The sequence below is a fragment of the Girardinichthys multiradiatus genome, chromosome 18, assembly GCF_021462225.1.
Source record: "Girardinichthys multiradiatus isolate DD_20200921_A chromosome 18, DD_fGirMul_XY1, whole genome shotgun sequence".
In the NCBI taxonomy this organism is placed as follows: Eukaryota; Metazoa; Chordata; class Actinopteri; order Cyprinodontiformes; family Goodeidae; genus Girardinichthys; species Girardinichthys multiradiatus.
In genome coordinates this window covers 30781733-30807144 of record NC_061810.1, presented here as the reverse complement: position 1 = coordinate 30807144, position 25412 = coordinate 30781733, and the positions used below count along the sequence as shown (strand labels likewise).

The 25412-nt window shown below is 38.4% G+C and overlaps 1 protein-coding gene across 1 annotated transcript in view; it reads left to right on the top strand.

The window, feature by feature from the left end:
* Positions 1-25412, top strand: part of gbe1b (glucan (1,4-alpha-), branching enzyme 1b) — a 157254-nt gene that overhangs the window by 79749 nt on the left and 52093 nt on the right. Inside the window, exons 11-12 of the mRNA XM_047391742.1 lie at positions 2180-2290; positions 2378-2549. Coding sequence (XP_047247698.1) covers positions 2180-2290; positions 2378-2549 — 283 coding nt within the window. The remainder of the gene's footprint in view (positions 1-2179; positions 2291-2377; positions 2550-25412) is intronic.

The window sequence follows — 25412 nt, the reverse complement described above, 5'->3', positions numbered from 1 at the left end:
AACCTGTAATTGAACAGGGATGGCGTCGTTCCGGCAAGTTTGTCTTTCCAATACTGGACCCAGTTCAGCCCGTAGATCTAAGAGCAATGCTGGGTGTCTAAATCGGCTTTTTACCCTGTAATCATCATCATGGGCCAGGAAATCTTGGTGATCCCTGAAAACACGTTACCTCCTAGTTCTCCTACTTGCAAGGTCTTCCAGCAGTGCCAATGCATCCATCGCGTAATGTTTACAGCAATCAGTGTTATTGCCTCACACCTTGGATACATTTTTGTGTTACACCTCCGTGGTACACATTACCCTGGTGATCATCAGGGGGAGGAATGTGATGGTGAGAAAACTTGAAATGCTCTGCAAACTTTGATTCAAACTTAAGTTGGTTTATAGGCCTTTTTATTTATTTATATTAAAGGTCCTTATGTAAAGTTATGGCTCAACCTATGATTAGAGTTTGATATGGCATTCAATGTCTGAGAGGAATCATGATGCAGTGTGGCTTCAATTGCCCACCTCACCATCTGCGTAACCAGTTTCCCATCTCCAAAACGACTGTAAGAATGGGTCAAGATATGAGTGAGGGACCACACATTCTCCTGTCAAGTTTGTCTTTTATAGATTACAACCTTTGCGTGGAAGGTGACAAATGCCAGTTTCAGGCCCTGTGTTGTGCGTACGCCACGTTTGTAAATGAGACCACTGATCTTTTTTGGTAGCCTCCAGCCTGCTGGTCAAGCTAAATATTAGCTAGTTCTCTAGGTTAAGCCTAGGTTAAGCCTTCCTGATTTCTCATAGTCTTGCTCTTTTCCACACTAAATGAATTGTAGATATTTCGACATTTCATGGAAAACACAGTTACCTTTTAAATAGATGCTAACACTTTTTGTGGGTCTCTGACTTTATTTTAAAACCGCTGACACTGAAAGCAGCTAGCTTTCGAGTCGTCTTTAATTAGTAAGAACTTCCACACTGAAGTCTGCTTTTACCAGCCATTTTGTCTATGCAGTGCTAGTGCATTCTAAGACAAGTATTTGGTATGGAATTGCTTTTAAAATGAAAATCATTGTGTTTTATATAGCATAGAACAAGCAGTTAGATGCATATTGTTTGATTAGTGGGATTGTTTGTGGATGTTTTTTTATTTTACTGTTGATTTTTGATGTTGATCTTAACATACCTGAAACCTTAACAGGATCTGAAAGATCTGAAAGAGAATTGCCCTACTAAAGTATCTTTGGTGGCATTGGCAATGATTATAGCCACACAAGGCAAAGGTGAAGAAAAGTGAATGTGAACAGATGGTGATATAGAGAGGCGTATTGCCTTTATTTAGGAGGGCCAGTCAGTTCATCTCAGACATATTGATCCGCACAATTTACTCTCTTTACTCCGAGGATTATGGCTCTGTAGAGTAATATAAAGGTTTCCTGACATGTCAATCAGCTGTCACTGCCAATTCCACTGAGCAGACTTCAGCCTGTCTCTGAAATGGGTTTGCCGAGTCACCCTCTACTCAGACAGCTGCATGTCAGTTGCCAAGGATTCTTGGAGGACAATTCTTTTTTTTCATATTCATAGTGATTCTGTGGGTTTCCAGCCTTTCTCGTCTTTACTGAATTATCTCTGTTCTCAGAGCAGCACATGATCTTTTCTTCCCCTTCACTTGGTTGTTGTTTTTCTATACCTCTGATGATTAGACTGGGTTTGTACAAATTTATTGCAGCAGCATCTTCAAAGACGTGCCTTGGATGCATTCTTTTGTGACCTCTTGTCTTCTCCTGACCTTTTAAAATGACTCCATTGGCAGTAAGTGAGCATGTTGACTTGCCAGTGCGCTGCCATCGGTTGGATTTATTTTTGAATCCTTCCATTGGATGAGAGGTTCTGACCTTGCCCATCTTGGATTTGGAGAGCTGATGCCTTACTACCCATGGGCTGTAGTTCAGTTATTAAAAACTCCATTACCACCATTTATAGGTAGACATAACTCACAGTGTGGATATAGAGATGTCAAAACAGAGATTGATCTTGGTAAGAAGTGTAACCCAGAGAAAACTTGGGAAAGGTAGAAAGGCTGCCAAAACTGAAATACTGAGCTGGAGGCATCAGTCAGTCTGAAAAGATCTTTCAGCCATACATCTATCATACCCTTTTTCAATAAGCCCTCTCTGTCACTGCGTAGATCCTGAAGGAGTTAAAGGATGAAGAGTGGGACATGGGCAATATTGTCTTCACGCTGACCAATAGGCGATATGGAGAGAAGTGCATAGCCTATGCAGAAAGTCACGATCAGGTACCCTTTAATCTTATCTCGCTTTACTGTGCATGTAGTCAGCATCATATTCTGCTGTGAATAATAGTATATCACACACATTTTCAGGCTCTGGTTGGTGATAAGACCCTGGCCTTCTGGCTAATGGACAAGGAGATGTACACCAATATGAGTTCCGTGATTCCCATGTCACCCATCATTGACCGTGGAATGCAGCTGCATAAGATGATCCGCCTCCTCACTCATGGTTTAGGTGGAGAAGGATACCTGAACTTTATGGGTAAGTCATGACTGTAACACAGATAATCTAAAGCTGCAGGTGCCAATAAGTTGCACTTTTTGCCAAAACATTAAAAAAATCATTTTGTGCTACACTTTGATACTGCCTTTCATTAAGATATCTTTCTGTTACTGCTGCATATAGAGGCCATGTCCAATTAAAAATGCTCAAAAAATAAAACACACGATTTTATTGCAGCACCATCATATGAAGAATGAGGCCTGATTACTTTTACTTCAAAAAGCACTTGTGCACAGCATAACAATAGCTTGTTTGACATACACATTTACTAGTACAAGCTACAGTGCAGCTCTACTCTGCATGGCTCTTCCCTGCATCGTTTTCCACTGCAGACAGGACTTTCTCAACATGCTTGACTCACTAACCAGATGTGATCTGATTAGTGATGCTTGATTTGAGGAAAAATATCACAATCACAATATTTTTAATCAGTATTTTAATGCAGATATTTTACATGGTTTCTCATTGATTTTAGAAATAGAATATTGCTGTTGCACCTACACAACAAAATAAGAGAGTACTTCCTCTACAAAACTTGTTTGAATATTGAATGTTTCACTGAGCTACTGCACAATTTTGTATCCACGTAAGTATCGATCACTACCATCTGCTGATGTTTCCTTGTTTCAAGAAACGCTTTAAGCAATTAGCTATCTGTTAAGATAAAATGTACTTCAGATTTACATTACTAGCAATAAAACTGTCTTGAATGGAAAGATTGGGCTAGAAGATGTCTATAGTACATTTGCTGAAGCTAAAAAAAACCCTTTTAAGGGCTGCAACTTAATTTATTTTATTTATTTTTCACATAAACTTTCACATTTTTTCGCATGCAACAAAAATTTAAATAAAGATTTGCACTTTATAAGTATAATATATATATAAGTATAAAATATATACATGAAGTGCCATTACCAGCGATACAAAAAAAATAGACTCTTATCTCTGTATTTACATCTAAAAGCCTGAGTATTTCGAATGATAAAAAAACGAATGTAGCTCACAACAAAGGAAAAGGAATGTGTTTCTATTTCACCCTTTGTTTAAAATAATGGAGAATGTAATTTTTTCACATATCTTACAATTGACTTGTTTTTATTAACTGCATGTATTTACAAATTTGTTTGATTAAAACTTGATTTATTTGGATTTATTTTCATGTAAGCATTATCTATACAATTAAATGTTTACACAAAGTCTGCACATTAAGACCCGCAGGCACAGAGTAAATAAACTAAATATTAGTCTGGACGTTTCCATAAAAGTTAGTTTGGGGGAAGCATAAAAGACAGATGTGTCTGATGTCATAGAGGCAATTGAGCAGCTTTAAAAAAAACAAAAGTAGTGGCTTTTACTTTACTGTTGGCTCATCAGCTGCTCATCATGCAATGCAGTGTGTTTTTCTGTGGTATATATGAAGACCTTACAGAGCATCCAAACTTCCTGTCTATTGTTGCCTAACTTGAAGTACTCCCCCACCTTTGACCACGTTGGCAACTTTTATAACCCATCTCTTTTAACAGAGTCACAAACTTTTTCGCATCATGTTTGTAAAGCGGTAGCTGAATAGGGCTGATAAATGCAGCAAATAATGTACCGCTGTAGGCTTTCAACAGACTGCAGCCAGAGGACTCTCCTCACCCACAAAAATTTGGAGTACAACTGTAACTGTTAAATATTTAACCAAATGAAAAAAATTAATTCATAAACGTTATGTATCAACAAAAATGCCTGATGATGACTGATAATTATTGTTGATGTAATTGATTAGATCAACTAGTCACGGTAATCCAGCTTTTCTTGTGTTGAAATATAAATGAAGTATAATAAAGTATGAATAATCTATATTCAGAACAAGTAGATTTTTAATTGCTTGTAATAGGTGGTGGTAATTATTACAACTATTTGTTTGTATATTTTCATGCTGGAATAAATACAGATTTTGTATCTAGCCAGATTGAAAATGTTCTTTTAAATTTGTTCTTTTTAGAATTTTTACATTAAATTCTAAACTTTTGAAAGAAGTCTAAGCTTTTTTTGCAAACAATGATCACACGTACAGTCATGGTAAAATTATGTCCACCCATGTTGCTTCATATGGCGCAAGACAGGAAGTAAGAGCCAGATGTTGCTGATTCACAGACTTGATTAACTCATCGTAATCATTGTGACCACCCCTTTAAAAGCAAGAGTTTAGGGAGCTTGTGGGTCTGGAAATAACAGTTGTGTGTTAACATAATGCCCTGAAAAACAAAATCAGCTATGACCCTTTCCATTGGTTAAAAGACAATTTCCAAACAATTTTAAGTCCAGTATTTTACAGAGAGAAAAAAAATTTACAAGTGGAAAACATTTAAGACAGCTGCCAATCTTCCCAGAAGTTGAAGTTCTGTGAAATTTACACCGAAGATCAGACTATTCATCTAAGTAAACGACGATAGATCTGGAGCGATAATATTTGGACAGATAAGACCAATATAGAAATATTTTACCATAGTGCAGAACACCATATTTGGAGAAGACTAAAAAAACCTTACCAATTTGACCAACTGTGTCAAGTTGGTATAAAGTGTGTGCTTTCACAGTGGTTAGGCACCTTGCAGTCACTGGGTCATTGATGAGTTTTGAGGTCATTAGTCCAACATATAAAACGTAGCTGAATATGGGAAATTAACATGTCAAATAATCTACAACAGAATGGCTAAAAATGAGGAAAAAAAGGATTTATTGTGATCCAAAATCATCTTGAACTCTATGATGATTAGTTGCCCCGCAAACTGCAGTTCCGTTTATTTACATGGCGCCAATTCACTATGAATTCTCCCCAAAGAAAAACATTCCAGTTGCAAAAGGCTGCTCCAACCATGCTTCACAGTAAGAATTGTGTTAGCCAGGGATGAACAGCGCCTGTTTTTCATCAGACATGATTCTTCTCTGATTACTCAGTTTGGTTAGGCAGCCATTTCTAGGGAGGGTCCATGTGCTTCCACACTTCTTTCATGTATGAATAATAGAGGCCACAGGGCTGTTTTAGACATGGCTGCCAATTATTTTTGTATCTCTCCCCCAATTTGTGCCTTTACACTGTCCGGTTCTGGAGGTGTACATTAAGGTGTGCATTAAGGTGTACATTCCTGTACACCTTAAATAAATTAGTGTATTCAATTCCAAATCATGTTTAGTCAACTGAATTTAGATCAGGTGAATGTAAATCAACTTGCTGAACCATTGTAGACTACAGATACAGATAAGATTGTGAATATTCACCGACAAACTGTTTAAAACTTGATATTTTTTATAAATGTACTAAAATTACCCAAACCATGTTTTAAATTTGTTTTTACAAACTATTTGTGAAGACTGAAGGTAAAGGAACAACACTAAATTAGTTTTGTAATTCGATGTGAAAAACCTGAATGGGTGTAAATACTTTATCATCTTGGTATTCGTTGTGTAAGGTGACAAAACTAACCATTCTACAGTGAACTCTGATATCGTCCCGCCTAATTAGGTCATGTTTTACAATCAGGGCACAGGTGTTGTTCAGATGACATTAAAATGCTGCGAAGGTGATCAAGGTCATTACATGGCAGCTCCCCCTTTCCCTTGTATTAAAGCAGGCGAGGAGAATGGTTTTAGATCCCTGTCATGCACTGTAATCCAGCTGCATTTGAACGTTTGCCCCCGGGCAGCAGACACAACGCTCCCCTAGGTGTTCAATGAACAGATAGAAAAATACATTTACTCTTCTGTCTTTCACAGGCAAGCAGCAGGTCTAAGACAAGTTGCTGCACAGATAAGAGCAAACATATATACCTTCAGAATAAATATTTTAACGGCTTGTATGGCTAATGTATATACAGGTCCTTCTCAAAATATTAGCATATTGTGATAAAGTTCATTATTTTCCATAATGTCATGATGAAAATTTAACATTCATATATTTTAGATTCATTGCACACTAACTGAAATATTTCAGGTCTTTTATTGTCTTAATACGGATGATTTTGGCATACAGCTCATGAAAACCCAAAATTCCTATCTCACAAAATTAGCATATTTCATCCGACCAATAAAAGAAAAGTGTTTTTAATACAAAAAACGTCAACCTTCAAATAATCATGTACAGTTATGCACTCAATACTTGGTCGGGAATCCTTTTGTAGAAATGACTGCTTCAATGCGGCGTGGCATGGAGGCAATCAGCCTGTGGCACTGCTGAGGTCTTATGGAGGCCCAGGATGCTTCGATAGCGGCCTTTAGCTCATCCAGAGTGTTGGGTCTTGAGTCTCTCAACGTTCTCTTCACAATATCCCACAGATTCTCTATGGGGTTCAGGTCAGAAGAGTTGGCAGGCCAATTGAGCACAGTGATACCATGGTCAATAAACCATTTACCAGTGGTTTTGGCACTGTAAGCAGGTGCCAGGTCGTGCTGAAAAATGAAATCTTCATCTCCATAAAGCTTTTCAGCAGATAGAAGCATGAAGTGCTCCAAAATCTCCTGATAGCTAGCTGCATTGACCCTGCCCTTGATAAAACACAGTGGACCAACACCAGCAGCTGACACGGCACCCCAGACCATCACTGACTGTGGGTACTTGACACTGGACTTCTGGCATTTTGGTATTTCCTTCTCCCCAGTCTTCCTCCAGACTCTGGCACCTTGATTTCCAAATGACATGCAGAATTTGCTTTCATCCGAAAAAAGTACTTTGGACCACTGAGCAACAGTCCAGTGCTGCTTCTCTGTAGCCCAGGTCAGGCGCTTCTGCCGCTGTTTCTGGTTCAAAAGTGGCTTGACCTGGGGAATGCGGCACCTGTAGCCCATTTCCTGCACACGCCTGTGCACGGTGGCTCTGGATGTTTCTACTCCAGACTCAGTCCACTGCTTCCGCAGGTCCCCCAAGGTCTGGAATCGGACCTTCTCCACAATCTTCCTCAGGGTCCGGTCACCTCTTCTCGTTGTGCAGCGTTTTCTGCCACACTTTTTCCTTCCCATAAACTTCCCACTGAGGTGCCTTGATACAGCACTCTGGGAACAGCCTATTCGTTCAGAAATTTCTTTCTGTGTCTTACCCTCTTGCTTGAGGGTGTCAATAGTGGCCTTCTGGACAGCAGTCAGGTCGGCAGTCTTACCCATGATTGGGGTTTTGAGTGATGAACCAAGCTGGGAGTTTTAAAGGCCTCAGGAATCTTTTGCAGGTGTTTAGAGTTAACTCGTTGATTCAGATGATTAGGTTCATAGCTCGTTTAGAGACCCTTTTAATGATATGCTAATTTTGTGAGATAGGAATTTTGGGTTTTCATGAGCTGTATGCCAAAATCATCCGTATTAAGACAATAAAAGACCTGAAATATTTCAGTTAGTGTGCAATGAATCTAAAATATATGAATGTTAAATTTTCATCATGACATTATGGAAAATAATGAACTTTATCACAATATGCTAATATTTTGAGAAGGACCTGTATGATTCTTTTTTTGTTGGCAATGTATTTTAGCTATTAGTGTTGTATTTATTAGTAGTTGTTTTAACTGTGTTGCTTATTTAAATACGAATCGTATTCAGTCCCATAATGATTTTTAAAAAATTGCAAAATGTTTTGTTATTGTCTTTTTGAACAAAGAGCTCACTTGTCTGAATTGTTGCTGTCTTTTCATAAAATGTGTCTTATGAGGAGCCTACTAACAATAAGTGTTAGGAATCACAAGAACATTTTGATGTTGGGTTGACCCCACTTTTCACAACTGATTATGAATTATGGGACAAAAGTCAGATAGATTGCTTTTATTTCCTAAATGGATCCACACTCCAATCACTGTTGAGATGCACCTCATTTGCAACTAATCATCTGAACCAGAGCATGACTTTATCAGCTCCTGCTGCTAAAGATAATAAATTTATAATTAATTACATACAGTGGGAAATTGACCTTGGCTGCAAGGAATGTTTGTTCTTGATTGTGCCACACTCAGATCAGATTTAAGGTAAATACAGCTTTGAGTGCATTGGGAAAATATTAATATTCCTTGAGCTTTTTTACATTTTGCCACATTACAAACATTCGTTCAATACATTTTGGGAGAATTTTAGGTAATAGACCAACACCAATTAGAACATAATTGTTAAATGGAAGGACAATGGTTTTCAACTAATATAGATATGAAAAGTCTGACATGCATTTGTATGTAAACCCCCTCAGTCGATACTTAGCCTTTACTACAATTAAATCAGCAAGTCTTTTGGGGTATGTAACCTGTTTGCTAAATAGCTCCACCATAGACAGAATGGGGATCTGTGAACTTCTATTTTCAAGTTTTCCCATTGATTCTGAATTGGATTTAGATTTGGACTTTGACGTGGCCTTTTTATTGCGTAAATACGCTTTAATCTAAACCATTCCATTGCAACCATTCCATTATAACTCCTGTCTTTTGCTTATAGTTGTTATCCTTCTAGAACGCTGCTCTAGGCTTTTGCATTTTCCAGCAGGTTTTAGCTCCATAAATCTTTCCATCATCTCTGACTTGCTTCCTTGTCCCTTCTGAAGAAAAGAGCCCCCACAGCGTATGCTGCCACCACCATGTGGCAACGAGGGGATGGTATGATCAGGATGATGTTCAGTGCTTGTTTTCCTCCACACATAGCATTTTGCATATAGACCAAAAAGTTCAGTTTGGTCTCAATTGACTTGACCGCCATGTTTGTTTTATCTCCTTCATTGCTGTGGCATTCTGCAAACAGGACTTCTTGTGGTTTTCCTTCAACAATTGCTTTCTTCTTGTGATGCTTGCATTAAGGCCTCATTTTTGAAGCACAAAACCTTTAGTTGTCCTGTTGCTATTTTCTCCCACCTGAATAGGGGATCTCTGCTGCTCCTCCAGAGTAAACATGGGCTTCTCGGCTGCATCTCACTTTTTAAGGCAATTGGTTGCGCTAAATTTTATTGAGCAACGTTTGTGTAATGAGTTGAATCCAAAAGTCCCCTACACCTGTTAAAATTTCAGATTCCTTCCTTCCACCTGGGAACATGGTTCCCTGGTCAAACTCTTTAATTCAGCCAATCAAAACATTTTTCCATGAAAGGATTTTAGCATCGGTTTGCTAAATGGTGAGTGTTACTGTAAGATTTTCTGCTCCAAGGATAGGGGAGTGTTGGGGAGAGAGCACAATCAAAACAGCTTTTCTCTTTGGACAGCTCTAACCGAACAGCCTTTGATGATTAAAATGTCAGAGGATTGACCCCATGTGGGCTGCTGAAGGACAGTTGAAAGTAATTATATCTGATTCTTTGGCTAAAGCGTTGCTGAAAGGCACTCTCTGCTGCACTCTTGGTGCTTTGACTCTCCCACGGATTTTTGTGCCACGTTCATTTTCAGCCAATCATTGCAGTTTCAGAACGATATAAAGATGATGAGTGATGAATACCTTCAAGGTTTATTTGACAATGATCTGATTAAGTCTACAGAATTTTTGTGAAGTTGTCCCATTTTGATCTAATCTTACACTTATTTATCATTTAACTACATTTAAAGAAGCACTTAATACCATTCATGATTTTTTTAGAGGGGACAAACTCATTAGGGAGTTTGGTTTTATCAGACGACTGATACTGTGTCCTTAGAAATGACACCTCAGCCTGAGAAAGTCATAATGTTGGCCTTCTCTATGTAAAAAGGTGCTTTTCTTAGATGATTTCAAAAGCACAATGATTGCTTAAGAGGTTCAGAAGAACTTTTTAAAGGCTTGAAATATTCTTAGAAGTAAATGTCATCCCAACCGGGACAATTGAACGGTTTCTACTTGCATGTTTTTTAACCTGTAATCAAAGTTAAAGGCACTTTGAATCTAACCATTCTGCTCTTCAGATCTAAAAACATTTTAATGCTCATGGAAAAATAAATAACTTTGCTGCCATTGTAAATTTATACCATGTAAATTTTAAATCTTTGTCAATCATTTTACTGCACTATAATACTGCAGACTGAAATAAATTTAGTATAATGTAGATTTTTACTATATCACTGTACATTAGTCATGGACTGGTATGACATTTTTGAGTTACGATAATATTCGTTTATTATTAATTTCAAACAAAAATGTATAACATGATCTAATTGCTGTAATTTAAAACAGAAAAGCAAAAAACATTCCTACAGCTTCTAAAATAATATTAACATTATACCAGTTGATTTTAATGTTGGTATATAGGGTTAAATCCAAATAAAAATTTAAAAGCCAGAAAACCTTAAAAACATTAAAGTATTAAACATTAATATTTTTATTGCTTTTTCGGTTTTTAAATTGCAGTTTTTATTTTTAAGTTGGGTTCATTTAATTCAGTTGCATACAAACGGGGCTTACCACAGAGAGCTTTTAAAATCTGAATAGGATGCCAGTCTGTTAGGTCTCCAAGTTTCTGCTCTCAGACAGCATTTCTCCCGACTCCCTTCCTCTCTCTTGATAAATCACCAAATAAGTCTTCAGAATTAACATAATTAAATTAATATCTCACAGAATAATAGTCTCTAAAGTGTAGAGATGTACATACGGGAGCAAATAAAGGATAATCTTTTTCATCAAAATGCATTCTGGTTTGGAAAAATAAAGCTACTATCTTATGATGATAACAGCATAGATATTTGTTCCTAAAAAAATATTAAATCAGAGAACTAAACAAAAGTTCTCCAATTTTTAAAGATGCTCTCGAAATGTTGCCACGTTTAGGCCATTACAAGAGCATTTGTGGAAAAAACATATGAAAATCAAGTAAATCCGAGATGACTTGCCATGTCAGTGGATCAATGATGGCAGAGTCATTTAGCCTGTGCTGAGCAAGAGCAAATTGTTTGAGCAAGCAAATCAATTTGAAGTGCATAGCCCAGAAAAACCATTTATTTACTCGTGACCACTAGCAAACACCAAAGAGCAAGAGGACAAAGGGAGCATTCGCATTCTGGGTGCTGCTGGATGGATACTGTAAAGGATGTTGTAGCTGCAACGACACTGAAGCACCAAGTGGCGTGGGGCTAATGAAATGCTTCAATGGGTTTATCATTACATCAACAGGGACAAAATGGAAGTGCTCGTACTTACTGACTTTCAGGGCTCACAGAGTCTTAAGATAACCTTGCAGATTTACAGTCTAAGTCTCTGAGCTGAAACTTCTCCCATCTCTTTGCATTCACGGAGGGCTACAGTACAACAGGCAGTCATTATATTGCAGCCTTGAAGAGTGAATTGAATACAAGCACTTCTTTCTCTTAAATTTCAAATGTATAATCCCTCTTAGAGCCGACTATTCTTTCTTGCCTGGGGATTTGGATGAGTGTGCTAATCCCACCTCTGCTGTTTAACCAGTAACACTTTTTTAATATGCAAACTGGGAGTGGGAGGGACATTAACATAATAACAAGACATCAATTTAGAACAACTAATAATAATCTGGGTATCACCTCTGCAGCTTCTTTTTTTCTTTTTCCATTGCATCTAAAACCTGTTGTGACTCTTGCCATCTCATCCCCTCATTGATCTTCCTTTGCCAGAATACCTCCAATAGAAAACAAACACATTGATCCCTGGCTCCTTCTTGTGCTGCTAATTACTGAGGGGACTGTGTCACTGTCAGGCGGTTAACTGATGCAGGGCTGTGCAGACAAGTAATGGGATGTGCCATCTGAAAAGCTGCTTCACATAACTATGTGGAAGCTGTGATAACATAATTGTTTTGTTTTTTATTGAAACTTATTAAAATGTAATTAGCATTATTGTCCAACGTGGTTTTCTTTTTTGGCAAAGATTCATTTGTCTGAAAAAAAACTCTTGAAAATCTGTTTTTACTGTATTATTAACTAGGGGACTAACAATACAAAAACACCACAATACTTGTCACTGTCAAAGGGAAGTTTGTGAAGCCAGGTCATACTGTTCTGATGATGTCAGCGGGTAATTTTGTCTAGTAAAGTATAAGCTAATAATACTGTATATAAAGGAGTGTGTTATAAGCTCTACACGCTGTTTCAAGGAGACTTTTATTTAGAAGTAAGATGGGAAGAAGTTTCTGAGTTACGTGTTGTTGAAAGACTGAATCAATAAATGCTTCGCTCACTTTGTCTCGGAAATCTGAGCTCAGATTTGCAAATGACAATCAAAGATTGTAATGCGCTATGTTTGCTACCAGTTTCAATGAGAAACAAACTGTTAAGATGTTCTGATAAACAGTTTATATTTGTGCAATCCTGAATCCCAATTCATGAATGGTAGAAATCTGGCCTGACAGCACAGGCAGTCTATGGAAAAGGACACATATTTAAATTTTTTAGGATGAGATTTTTTCTGACAAAGTAAAAACCATCCTAAAATGGAAAATGTTAGGTACAACATAAAGTATCTGTTATTAACAATGTGGTTTTTTTTTCATTCTAGTAAGAACACAGACATCCAGCTTCTTTAGCTCAATAGCGGACTAATATTTCACCAATTTATTAAATATGGTTAATTCCATTCTGCCTGCGAGTACTTTTAATTTGTTGAATTTGGCCCATGTGGCAAAAGTTTCAGGCACCACTGGTTTGGTGGATAATGAGCTGTAATGACATTGTTGTTTTTTTACTTAATTAACCCTTTGTTGGAGGAGCATATTACAGCTATCATATAGGTTGCGACAAAAATTTATTTTTGCTTAAAGAGAAACCCATGGAGACTTCTGCATTCTGAATGTTAGGTGCAGGTTTTGCTGGACATTATCACAATATTAATATAGGCCATGTAATATTGATGAAATGTGTATATTGCTTTACTGCACTGGAAAGCTACAGCATTTTCAAGCATGTATATGGCATCGATTATTATACTTTGACTGTACGTTTGGATTGGGACTGTATCTTATATGACTCAGATCATTATTGGGGGCAAACTGTCTTGACTGGGATATCCCTTTTTAAAACCAAAAGATCTGAAAGCTAAATTTGAATTAGATCTGCTCACCTGTTTGTGATCTTGAACCTGTGATAAAATGCCACCCAATCCCAATGTACCTCTGTATCTCCCCTTAAGATGTACGATAATTTTAGGTTAATTTTTGGCCCAAAAGGATGGGTTAGTACAGACAGAGACACACGCCTAAGTTTCTGAATTTCTTTGTAAATAAGCTCCAAACTAAGAACCTGCTTGGTATTTTGACAGAAAGCATGAGTTATCAGATAAAAAGATTAAAAGAAACCCTCAGGTTTGCTTGAAAATTCAACAGTAAAACTGATAGCAAAACTCATCTGTGTAAAGTTAATGAGCAATAACGGATTTACATTTGTTTGTTGTAGGAAGTTGCAGCAAAGCTAGAATGACATTTTAATGATCACAAACCATCATTTCATATCACACTAAAACACCTGGTGTTCTTTGTTAAATAGCAAGGCCAGTAATATCTAATGTTGGTTTTATTTATGTGTACATCAGGGTGATGATCCATCACAGCTTTTTCCAGGACAGTATAATACACTGTCTGCTTTTTGTCTGCCCTGGGCAGGCAGAAGAAGGTGATTATTACGGTGATTAATGCAGGCATATGGGAGGAACTGTGCCGTGTTATTGTAGCGAAGAGGAAAATGATTGCCTAATGGAGGTGTGTCAGATGTAGTTCTTTTAAAGCTGAAATCAAAAAAGGGGCAAAGGTTTCCATGGGTTGCCGTATCCACCTCTGAAGCAAACCAATCATCTTGCCTAGACTTTAGGAAGTACAACATCTGAAAATTGAAACAGGCAAAAGAACTCTGCATACTCATGCTGTTAATGAAGTGTAGCATTTTAAAGAGCTGCTGATCAGAGCCCTGGCCTATATCTAAGCGTATTGCTTTTTGCAAATAGATGTTTTCTGTCTTTAACCTTTTTGTTTGTGTTCCTGAATTTGTGTGTTACCATATGATTCTGGCTTTCTTATGACCATTTATAAAAAGGAAAAAATTGATATGGCAAGGACGGCTACTAACTAATTAAGGAAAATTCTACATGCAGCATTTTTATATATTGAAATGCCATAGAGTGCAAAATGCAGCCCCTTAGGACTACTTCCAACAGTCTGGACGAGTACACAGAGGCTGTGACTTCCTACATATGCTTCTGTGAGGACAGCTGTGTACCATCATGCACCAGGATGAGTTACAACAACGACAAACCCTGGTTCACAGCCAAACGCAGAATGTTAAGACTGGATAAGGAAGAGGCCTTCAGGAGTGAGGACAAAGACATATACAGAGAGGCGAAGTACGAGTTTGCCAAGGCAGTGAAAGAGGCCAAACGACTGTACTCTGAGAAGCTCCAAAACTAGTTCTCAGCCAACGACTCTGCGGCTGTCTGGAAAGGGCTCAGGCAGATCAACAACAACAAGCCGAAAGTCCCCCCCTCCAACAACGACCGACACCTTGCCAACGACCTGAATGAGTTCTACTGCCGCTTTGAAAGACAAAGGGACAGTCCTGCAACCATCCCCCACGGCACCCCCCAACACCTGCAGCCACAATCCTCCACCCCCACCTCCCCTAACCTCAAGAGGGTCCTTGGCACCCCCACCCTGAAGTTCCCCCCCACCAGCCCCCTACCCACGCCAGGGACGGCTTTTGGTTAATGACTTCAGACCCGTCGCCCTGACCTCTGTGGTGATGAAGTCCTTTGAGCGCCTTGTGCTCTCACACCTAAAAGACATCACCGACCCCCTCCTGGACCCCCTGCAATTTGCCTACAGAGCCAACAGATCTGTAGATGATGCAGTCAAGGTAGCCCTTCACTTCATCCTCCGGCACCTGGACTCCACAGGAACTTATGCCAGGATCCTGTTTGTGGATTTCAGCTCTGCCTTCAACACCATCGTCCCAGCTCTGCTCCAGGAGAAGCTCTCCCAACTGAATGTGCCCGACTCCACCTGTAGGTGGATCACTGACTTCCTGTCTGACAGGAAGCAGCGCATGAGGCTGGAGACGTTTGTCTCTGACTCCCTGACCATCAGCATTGGTTCCCCCCAAGGCTGTGTTCTCTCTCCTCTGCTCTTCTCCCTGTACACCAACAGCTGCACCTCCAGTCACCAGTCTGTCAAGCTTCTGAAGTTTGCGGACGACACCACCCTGATCGGACTCATCCCTGATGGTGACGAGTCCGCGTACAGATGGGAGGTGGACCATCTGTTGGACTGGTGCAGCCAGAACAACCTTGAGCTCAACGCTCTAAAGACAGTGGAGATGGTTATGGACTTCAGGCAGAACCCAGCCCCACCTGCCCCCATCACCCTCTGTGACTCCACAATTGACACTGTGGAATCTTTCCGCTTCCTGGGAACCATCATCTCCCAGGATCTCAAGTGGGAGCCAAACATCAGCTCCCTCATCAAGAAAGCCCAGCAGAGGAAGTTCTTCCTGCGGCAGCTGAAGGAATTCAACCTGTCAAACCACTATGATGGTGCACTTCTACACAGCCATCATTGAGTCCATCCTCACCTCCTCCATCACCATCTGGTACACCGCTGCTACAGCCAAGGATAAGGGCAGGCTGCAGCGTGTCATTCGGTCTGCTGAGAAGGTGATTGGCTGCAGTCTACTGTCGCTCCAGGAACTGTACACCTCCAGGACCCTGAAGCGGGCAGGGAAGATTCTGGCTGATCCCTCCCACCCCGGTCACAGACTCTTTGAGACTCTCCCCTCTGGCAGGAGGCTGCAGTCCACCTGGACCAAAACCTCACGCCACAAGAAGAGTTTTTTCCCATCTGCCACCAGCCTGGTTAACAAAGCCCGGAAACCACCCTGACATTCTCCCTTTCCCCCACATCCCCCTTTTTTTGCTGACACGACACTTGTAACCTGCAACTCTATGCGTTACATTAACGCTCAGCTTGGACTCCTGCTTTACTTGCACTGCCATACTTGCACACTGATCATCTGCACTGTTGTAAAGCTCTCACACCCAATACTGCTCAATATTTACTCTCACTCACTTAAAACTGTGCACATATATTTATATTATATTGTAGATATGTTTATACTGTTTAATTTGTACTGTATTGCACTGACGACGCCAAAACAAATTCCTTGTATGTCCAAAAACGTACTTGGCAATAAAGCTTTACTGATTCTGATTCTGATTCTTATGTATTTTTACAGTTGCTGCATAAAACAAACATTGTTAAAATCTGGTGGGATTTTGTTGTTTGCTGATCTGTGTTTCAGATGAGGTCTTTCCAGGTGACATAAATTAAACTGAAATATTTCAACTCTAGCCTGCAGGAAGACCTTCTTTTTATGTTTATTATTTTATCTGGACAGTTACTTCTGTTTAAATGCTATTAGAAAAAAAGACATAAATTAGTTTTGATTGACTTACATACAACTAAGAAGTAACCAGCAAGGAAAGGAGATGTGAGTCTAAGACTTACACTTGAGTCTCACTTAACAAAAACTAGAGGCATGCCTTAGACACATGTTCTAAAGATTAAAGAGTTGACTTATGCTCACCCTGTTAATAATGATAATACTTTGTCTCGCACTCTAAAGACTCAACACTAGACATACAGGTCCTTCTCAAAATATTAGCATATTGTGATAAAGTTCATTATTTTCCATAATGTCATGATGAAAATTTAACATTCATATATTTTAGATTCATTGCACACTAACTGAAATATTTCAGGTCTTTTATTGTCTTAATACGGATGATTTTGGCATACAGCTCATGAAAACCCAAAATTCCTATCTCACAAAATTAGCATATCATTAAAAGGGTCTCTAAACGAGCTATGAACCTAATCATCTGAATCAACGAGTTAACTCTAAACACCTGCAAAAGATTCCTGAGGCCTTTAAAACTCCCAGCCTGGTTCATCACTCAAAACCCCAATCATGGGTAAGACTGCCGGCCTGACTGCTGTCCAGAAGGCCACTATTGACACCCTCAAGCAAGAGGGTAAGACACAGAAAGAAATTTCTGAACGAATAGGCTGTTCCCAGAGTGCTGTATCAAGGCACCTCAGTGGGAAGTCTGTGGGAAGGAAAAAGTGTGGCAGAAAACGCTGCACAACGAGAAGAGGTGACCGGACCCTGAGGAAAATTGTGGAGAAGGGCCGATTCCAGACCTTGGGGGACCTGCGGAAGCAGTGGACTGAGTCTGGAGTAGAAACATCCAGAGCCACCGTGCACAGGCATGTGCAGGAAATGGGCTACAGGTGCCGCATTCCCCAGGTCAAGCCACTTTTGAACCAGAAACAGCGGCAGAAGCGCCTGACCTGGGCTACAGAGAAGCAGCACTGGACTGTTGCTCAGTGGTCCAAAGTACTTTTTTCAGATGAAAGCAAATTCTGCATGTCATTCAGAAATCAAGGTGCCAGAGTCTGGAGGAAGACTGGGGAGAACGAAATGCCAAAATGCCAGAAGTCCAGTGTCAAGTACCCACAGTCAGTGATGGTCTGGGGTGCCGTGTCAGCTGCTGGTGTTGGTCCACTGTGTTTTATCAAGGGCAGGGTCAATGCAGCTAGCTATCAGGAGATTTTGGAGCACTTCATGCTTCCATCTGCTGAAAAGCTTTATGGAGATGAAGATTTCATTTTTCAGCACGACCTGGCACCTGCTCACAGTGCCAAAACCACTGGAAAATGGTTTACTGACCATGGTATCACTGTGCTCAATTGGCCTGCGAACTCTCCTGACCTGAACCCCAGAGAGAATCTGTGGGATATTGTGAAGAGAACGTTGAGAGACTCAAGACCCAACACTCTGGATGACCTAAAGGCCGCTATCGAAGCATCCTGGGCCTCCATAAGACCTCAGCAGTGCCACAGGCTGATTGCCTCCATGCCACGCCGCATTGAAGCAGTCATTTCTGCCAAAGGATTCCGGACCAAGTGCATAACTGTACATGATTATTTGAAGGTTGACGTTTTTTGTATTAAAAACACTTTTCTTTTATTGGTCGGATGAAATATGCTAATTTTGTGAGATAGGAATTTTGTGTTTTCATGAGCTGTATGCCAAAATCATCCGTATTAAGACAATAAAAGACCTGAAATATTTCAGTTAGTGTGCAATGAATCTAAAATATATGAATGTAAAATTTTCATCATTACATTATGGAAAATAATTAACTTTATCACAATATGCTAATATTTTGAGAAGGACCTGTACCTGCTTCTTCCATACAGGGTCACGAGGGAGTTACAGAACTGGAGAGCTCCTTCAGTGACGGACTGCTGCATCCTAGGTGCACCAAGAGTGATATCATAGGTCCTTTCTCCCAGCAGCTGTTAGACTTCATAAACATCACTGCTCTGAAAAAAAACTTGATAAGTGTTTACATGCCTGCTGTTATTTGCACACCATTTCCATGTCTTGTAAGTAGTCTGTTGTTTTTATACTCAAACATAAACTTATTTGCTAATTTCTTTTAATCTATGTATGCTATTTTTAATAACTGTACAATTTTCTTTACTTATGATGTAAGGTTTTCCCTTACTGTACCATCTGTAATTCTATTTGTTTTTCTATGTTTTACTTTTGTTAGTATCTGCGTGTTTCCATATGCCTTTCACTTTGCAGCTGGTACATATGAATTTCCCCACTTTGGGACAACAAAGGATAATCATATTCTATTCTGTTCTATTCTACAGACTCAAGCATTGACGTAGACTTGTCTTTTAAAGATTCATGACTTAACTTAGATTTTACATTAAACTTAATTGCCTTGGATTCACACTTTAACGATTCACACTTTAAAGAAGAAATAACCTTGATTGGCCCTCAGTGGGAAAATTCATGTGTACCAGCAGCAAAGTGGCAGGTAAATCAAAGTGCAGATTTACACAAAGGTAAAAATATTAAAACACAAAGTAAGAATAATAAGAGCAAATTTACAGCATAAGAAAAAAGTACTATGGAGTTAATAAAATGGCTTACTCATATTTAAAGCAATGTGCAACTGAATAAGATAATTAAAAACTCACATTCATATTTGTGCATAAAAAACAGACTATTTACAAGAAATGAAAAAACTTTGCAAATAAGGGCAGGGATTTAAACACTTATTGAGTTTGTTGTGAGTGATGGTTTAACAGCTGCTGGGAGTAAGGACCTGTGTTAACGCTCCTTTGTGCACCTAGGATGGAGCAGTTTGCCACTGAAGGAGCTCTCTAGTTCGGAAACAACTTTATGCATGGGATGGAATACAGTCCAACAGTGGTGTCATTTTTTGGCCAGAGTTCTTCTGTCTCCTGCCACCTTCCTAGGGTTGAGCGGGCCTTCCTACTTTGTTTACCTGACGGCTTCTTCTCCACTGTAGATAAGCTGATGATCCAACATGCTATACCACAGAAGATGTCTGAGTCCGCAAGAGTCCAAAAAACAATCTCACACTCTAAACATTCAGGACTTAACTTAGACCCATGTTCTAAAGACCGAAGAATTCTCTGAAGACCTGAGACTTGACTTTGACTTGTGCTCCAAAGACTTGAGATTTGATTTAGTTCTCTGCTATAAAGACTTAAGACTTGACTCAACAGTTGTATTTGATTTAATACTCCCACACATTCAGGGGATGTGAGCTATTATGGATTGAAAATAATCTGTCTTTGTTGGATGTAGCATCATAATAATGACAGCACATATGACTCTCAAACTGAACTCTATTATAAATGACTTCAGGTCATTCTAGAATGAAATAAACTTAATTTACCACACAGATCTGATATCTCGCTGTTAAGGTAGCATATTAAAATATGGCTTTTCCAGTCCTTTAAAATAAAAGCATGTTTTATTAGTTTTATTCAGAAATTATAACTCCCTTTGTGTGTTGGCATGTTAATGTACCTTCCCCCTGTTTTCTTACAGAACAAGATGTATATTATGACAAGGACTGCATCTAATTAATTAAGAGAATTTTCATTTTTAATACTTAGCTTGTAACATGTTTAATGTTTACACCTGACAACGAATGTTTTAATTGCAGATTTGGTAAACAGTTTTTATCATCTTTAGACTCTTAGTGAAATGATTAAAAGCCCCCAACCCCTACACCATGCACTAAATAGTTCAACTCTTAACAGGTGTTAATGGCACAGGAGTTAATACCAGTGTTATGACGTTCTTGTGAAGTAACTTATTGTTCTTCAAAATAAAGCACTTGCAGAAATTTGATATTGACAAATGTTAACCAGTTCTGTTCTTTGAACATTAAACATGATATCTGATATCATAAATGTTACGCTTTATTAACATTCAAAATAATATATAACACTTTATGACAATTTTTTTATTATTGAAATTGAGATGTTTTGATAAAGATCATTGTTAATGTTCATGGATTAAATTTGGTTGGATTTGCATCCAATGACAGAATGTCGTTAGATATTTGATTGGGAGTTAGAAAAAATGACTTCTAAACAGGCACAAAGTCACTTTGATTCAAATGCTACTCATTTTCTGGACAGTTTTAATGGGCTGTTTAGTGTTGTAAGTGATTTATGAGTCTGAAAGGAAAAAAAAAAGTACTTTTGGCAGTATCTTGACTTCATTTGTAATACATAGTGATGAAAGATGCACAAACCAGCACTCTTGTATTACAGAATGATTGAATTAAATTGCTGCTCTGATCACCTGTAAAATTGCTTTGCTGAGCTTTTAAGCTGTGTATTGTGCACGTCAACCAGATATAATCCAACTGAAACCTTTTCACGTGGGCTCAGTGAACTTGTGCATTATACAAAAGGATGAGAATGTCAGTACATTTACAGGTCAAGAGGGGCAAAAAAAAGTTTGGCCCAGAAAATGGTGGCAGCAGGATTCATTTCAGGGGTAAATAAACACATCCAGCACATTGCGTGCCAATTCAGCCAGCATTTGTAGAAAAATAGGTTAACTGCAGTACAAATATGCAGTTAACAGCTACAGTAATGTCAGGAGACTACCAAAGTTTGTCAGCTTAATATTTTAGTAACCATTAATTAACGGTATGCTTTAGCCATCTGCTCAATTGTAGTTTACCTATCTCAGTGGACAGATAAAACATTCTCTTCATATTAGTCTATTAGTCATCCTGCTTTATGCACACTATGCTTTAGAGTGTGACTTTAAATAAAGTCGCAGTAAAAATTACTTGTAAAGATTCAGGAGTGTCATTCTTACTGCTTTGACATGTAGGGCTGTAATGTTCTGTAGAGGATTCTCAGTGATACATAATCTTTGATAATTTTGCAATTTTGAGAAGACCTCATGTTCAGAAATTGCTCTAAATTTCATCACAACTTTATAGACCCTGAATGGCCTTCATATCTATGGCACTTGCTTGAATACCTGTGTAATGCATTTTTGCCTTGCGTCTCAGTTGGTGTTTCGTCAGTGGTATGTAAAGTACAACCTGCTTTGTGATAGCTTTTTTTGTAGTTTGAGCTGCACACCACACCACTGATCCATTTTATTCTTGCTCCTCTCTCTATAAAAAAGGACAATGGCTTTGTGGTAGCTTTCGCTTCAAGATGTACCATATGCAACTCAGTGCAACACAGAGAGCCCTTTCCCTAGGGCATGCTGAAAGTAATACTGGGAAATGTAGGAGCTCAAACGTACTGTAGATATTTACAAGCCAGCCTGACGGAGGATGCAGTAAAGTTATGAAATATGCATTAAACACCTCTTATTGATGTTTGACATCTGAGTGTGGATTTTTTTTTTTATTCAAGAGAGCTCCCTGAGGTGATTGTATACTTCATCTTTAATGTATTACTTCGAGTGGAGAGTCTAGAACAGAGCTTGAAAACATTATTTTATGCCTTTCTTTGTGTTTTGGTTTATGTAAAAGCTTTTTCAGTCCATAGAAAACAATGCTTGCTCTGAGTGGCATTGTTCAATAACAAAAACTAGTTTCTTGGTTTTTTGAAGGAATCTTGTGCTTCTCATGCTTGCATTTTCAAGTTATTTGACAATTTAATAACAGTATACTAATTTAACTCTTTAAATAAGCGATAAGAAATAATCTTTACTAACTAGTTTTCTTGAGTCCTTAGATAGAATATTTATCTATATTAAATTTATTCAGGGCTGTAAATCCTCAAAATAATGGTCCCTGTTGGACTCCTGTGAGCACAACCTAGATGCTTAATGATATTTACCTCTCCAAATGTAAAATGAGATTATTTTAACTAGGGTGACAAAAATGGATTCCAGGACAAAAACAAGTAATGATGCAACATATATGTAGGATTCTAGAAAGTTGTAGAGATGGGTTTTTGAGGGTAATCTGAAAAAAATCTGATATTATTAGGTATGCTAGCATATTTTGCTGCTTTGTCAACTGCTGTTCTGTGTCCATACTGCTGGTTTGGTCTTGTTCTGTGCTCATAAATTGTGTGTTTGACTATTGTTAAATAGTAATTTTCTTTTACAGGTAAAACTGTTGTTAGGGATGGAAAGACCACGAAACCAGGCACTGATGAATTATCATAAAAAAAAGTATGTTACTCATTTTTTAAAGCTAAAATTAGACTGAATCTGTTATATGCAGTGCTGTTAATCATTTTCAGAAGCCGACATTTGTTCTCTGATAGTTTGCTGCTGCAGAACCACAACAAAGTGTAAGGATCAAACATACAGGATTTTAATAGTTATTTTAAATATAGATGCCACATTCGTCTGTTGGAAAACGATGGAGAATAATCCACTGATAGCAGGAATAATCCTGTTTACCTTTGGGTGCCTGTTTAAGTCGCACCTGCTGAAGTCACAAGTTAAGTAATGTCTATTATTATAAATTATAGCAGTGAGCAGCACAACCAGGAGTTGTGTTTGTACATTACCAATTTTTACATGTACATGTCTGTACATTTAAATATTAAAAAAGACCAAAAAGTAACTATTTACATATAAAAACAATGCGTTACCTGGTTAGCTACTAAAACAAACTGTTTAACAGCAACTGCCATCATCTAACTGGAAGATCCACACACAATTCACAACAAACCCGCAGAGAATAACACTACCTTACCAGTGCTTACAGCACACTGGTGGTTGCTGTGTTTCCTGCGCACACCGGTTAAGGCCAATATATTGATAGAATGATTTCTGAGAATGAAAAACTTAGATGGGGCATGTTGAATATATAATCTTATGATAGCAGTAACAACGTTTTTAGTTTTTATTGATCAGATCACATCATGCAACTTAAGTAAAAAAAAAAAAAAAGCGGTTGTTTTTTCTGTCTTTCATCTAAAATAGTAATATCATAAAATCAATAATAAATCCATCAAATACCCTAAATTACTTGAGGTAATTATACAAACTAACCTATCATATAGATGGTAATACTGTAGAACCCACTTTTGTTTCATTTTTCTAGGAAGGCTGAACTATATTACAAAATGGTTATTTACCTTTTTTGTTGCACTAAAACCAAAATATTTAACATACCACTTTATTTATAATGCAACAGCAAGCCTGACCAAAGTGCTGTACAATACAAAATTTAACATAAAAGGCTAACGGAGGCTAGAAAATAAGAGGTACTCAAACACATAAAAGCTATAAAAAAGGAACATCAAAATCAAGTAAAGCACGTAAAACAAGTACGGTGAGGTCAGAGCCAACATCTCACATTGGGTTGAAATTCAGAGAATAAAATGAAATTTAGAAACGACAAGAGAAGGTGACAGCCCTCTTGACAAAGGCAGACTATTCTACAATTTTGGTGCTCCCAAAGCAAAAGCTGTCATCTTTAAGTTTGTTTCTCGTTTTTAGGAAGGTTAAAAGCAACTTATCTACTGACCTGGGGAAGCAAGAAGGTGCATATGGATGCAGAGGTTGAGACACAAAAGAAGGAGCAATATTAATGAGACACTTGAAAACTAATGAAAGAATTTTAAAGTGATTTCTGAAGTCTAAGAACCAGTGAAGCAAAGCCAAATTTTGAGAAATGTGCTGAAGCTTAGTTGTACAAGGGAAAAAAAACAATCGAGCAGCATGGTTTTTTCACTAGTTGTATGTGAGGTATTGAAGCCTGACTAATGCCAGAAAAGTGCATTACATTACAGGAAAGTATGAAAGCATGCATTACTGTCTCCAGGTGTCTTGTAAGATTGATCCACAGTGAGTGCTTTGTTTGATTTTCTTAATTACTCCGCACAAGTTATCGAACTTTACGATTTGAAACTGTGTGAAGTGACCACCTCTACTGATATCCAGGACTGTTACCTTTCCACATGTAAGGTGTGATTATGGAATCTACAGTGAACAGAAAAGGGTTTGGAGACAAAAACATGTGATAGTGCCCCTCTTATTTAGAAAAACACTGATGCAAATGTATTTATATTGTATTTGAGTGATGTCGTTAACAGGCACATATTTACAAGAAAAACCAGCAGACTACATTAAATCTGGACCGATTTCACATTCTGAGGTAACCCAGTCATGCAAGGGTTGTGCTTGCTGTGCCCAAAATGCAGCGGTCATATCAGCCTTTCAGTCTATCAATATTGTAAACCTTTCCAATGGTAAGTCTCCAGCCTTCTGATCTACCATGCACAGAACAGATATGCCTGTTGCGCCACTGGCCTGCAACAATTTCCTCCACTGCTTGGGCTTGCCTGTCACAGCAAAATCTACAGCACAGTCATTTCCATATAACTCAAAGTTGTTCCAAATAAATATAGCAGGGGCAGCGGAGATCAAGCAGTGTGCATCAACACTCAGTTTAATCCGCTCAGTTGAATATACATTAGTTGCTAAACACTTTTAAATGTGTTTTTGTTGAACAGTACATTGGTAGAATTGGTGTGCCGACAAAGGGTCTTTTGGTCTGAAAACAAAGACTCCTGCGTTGGCTCTTTTC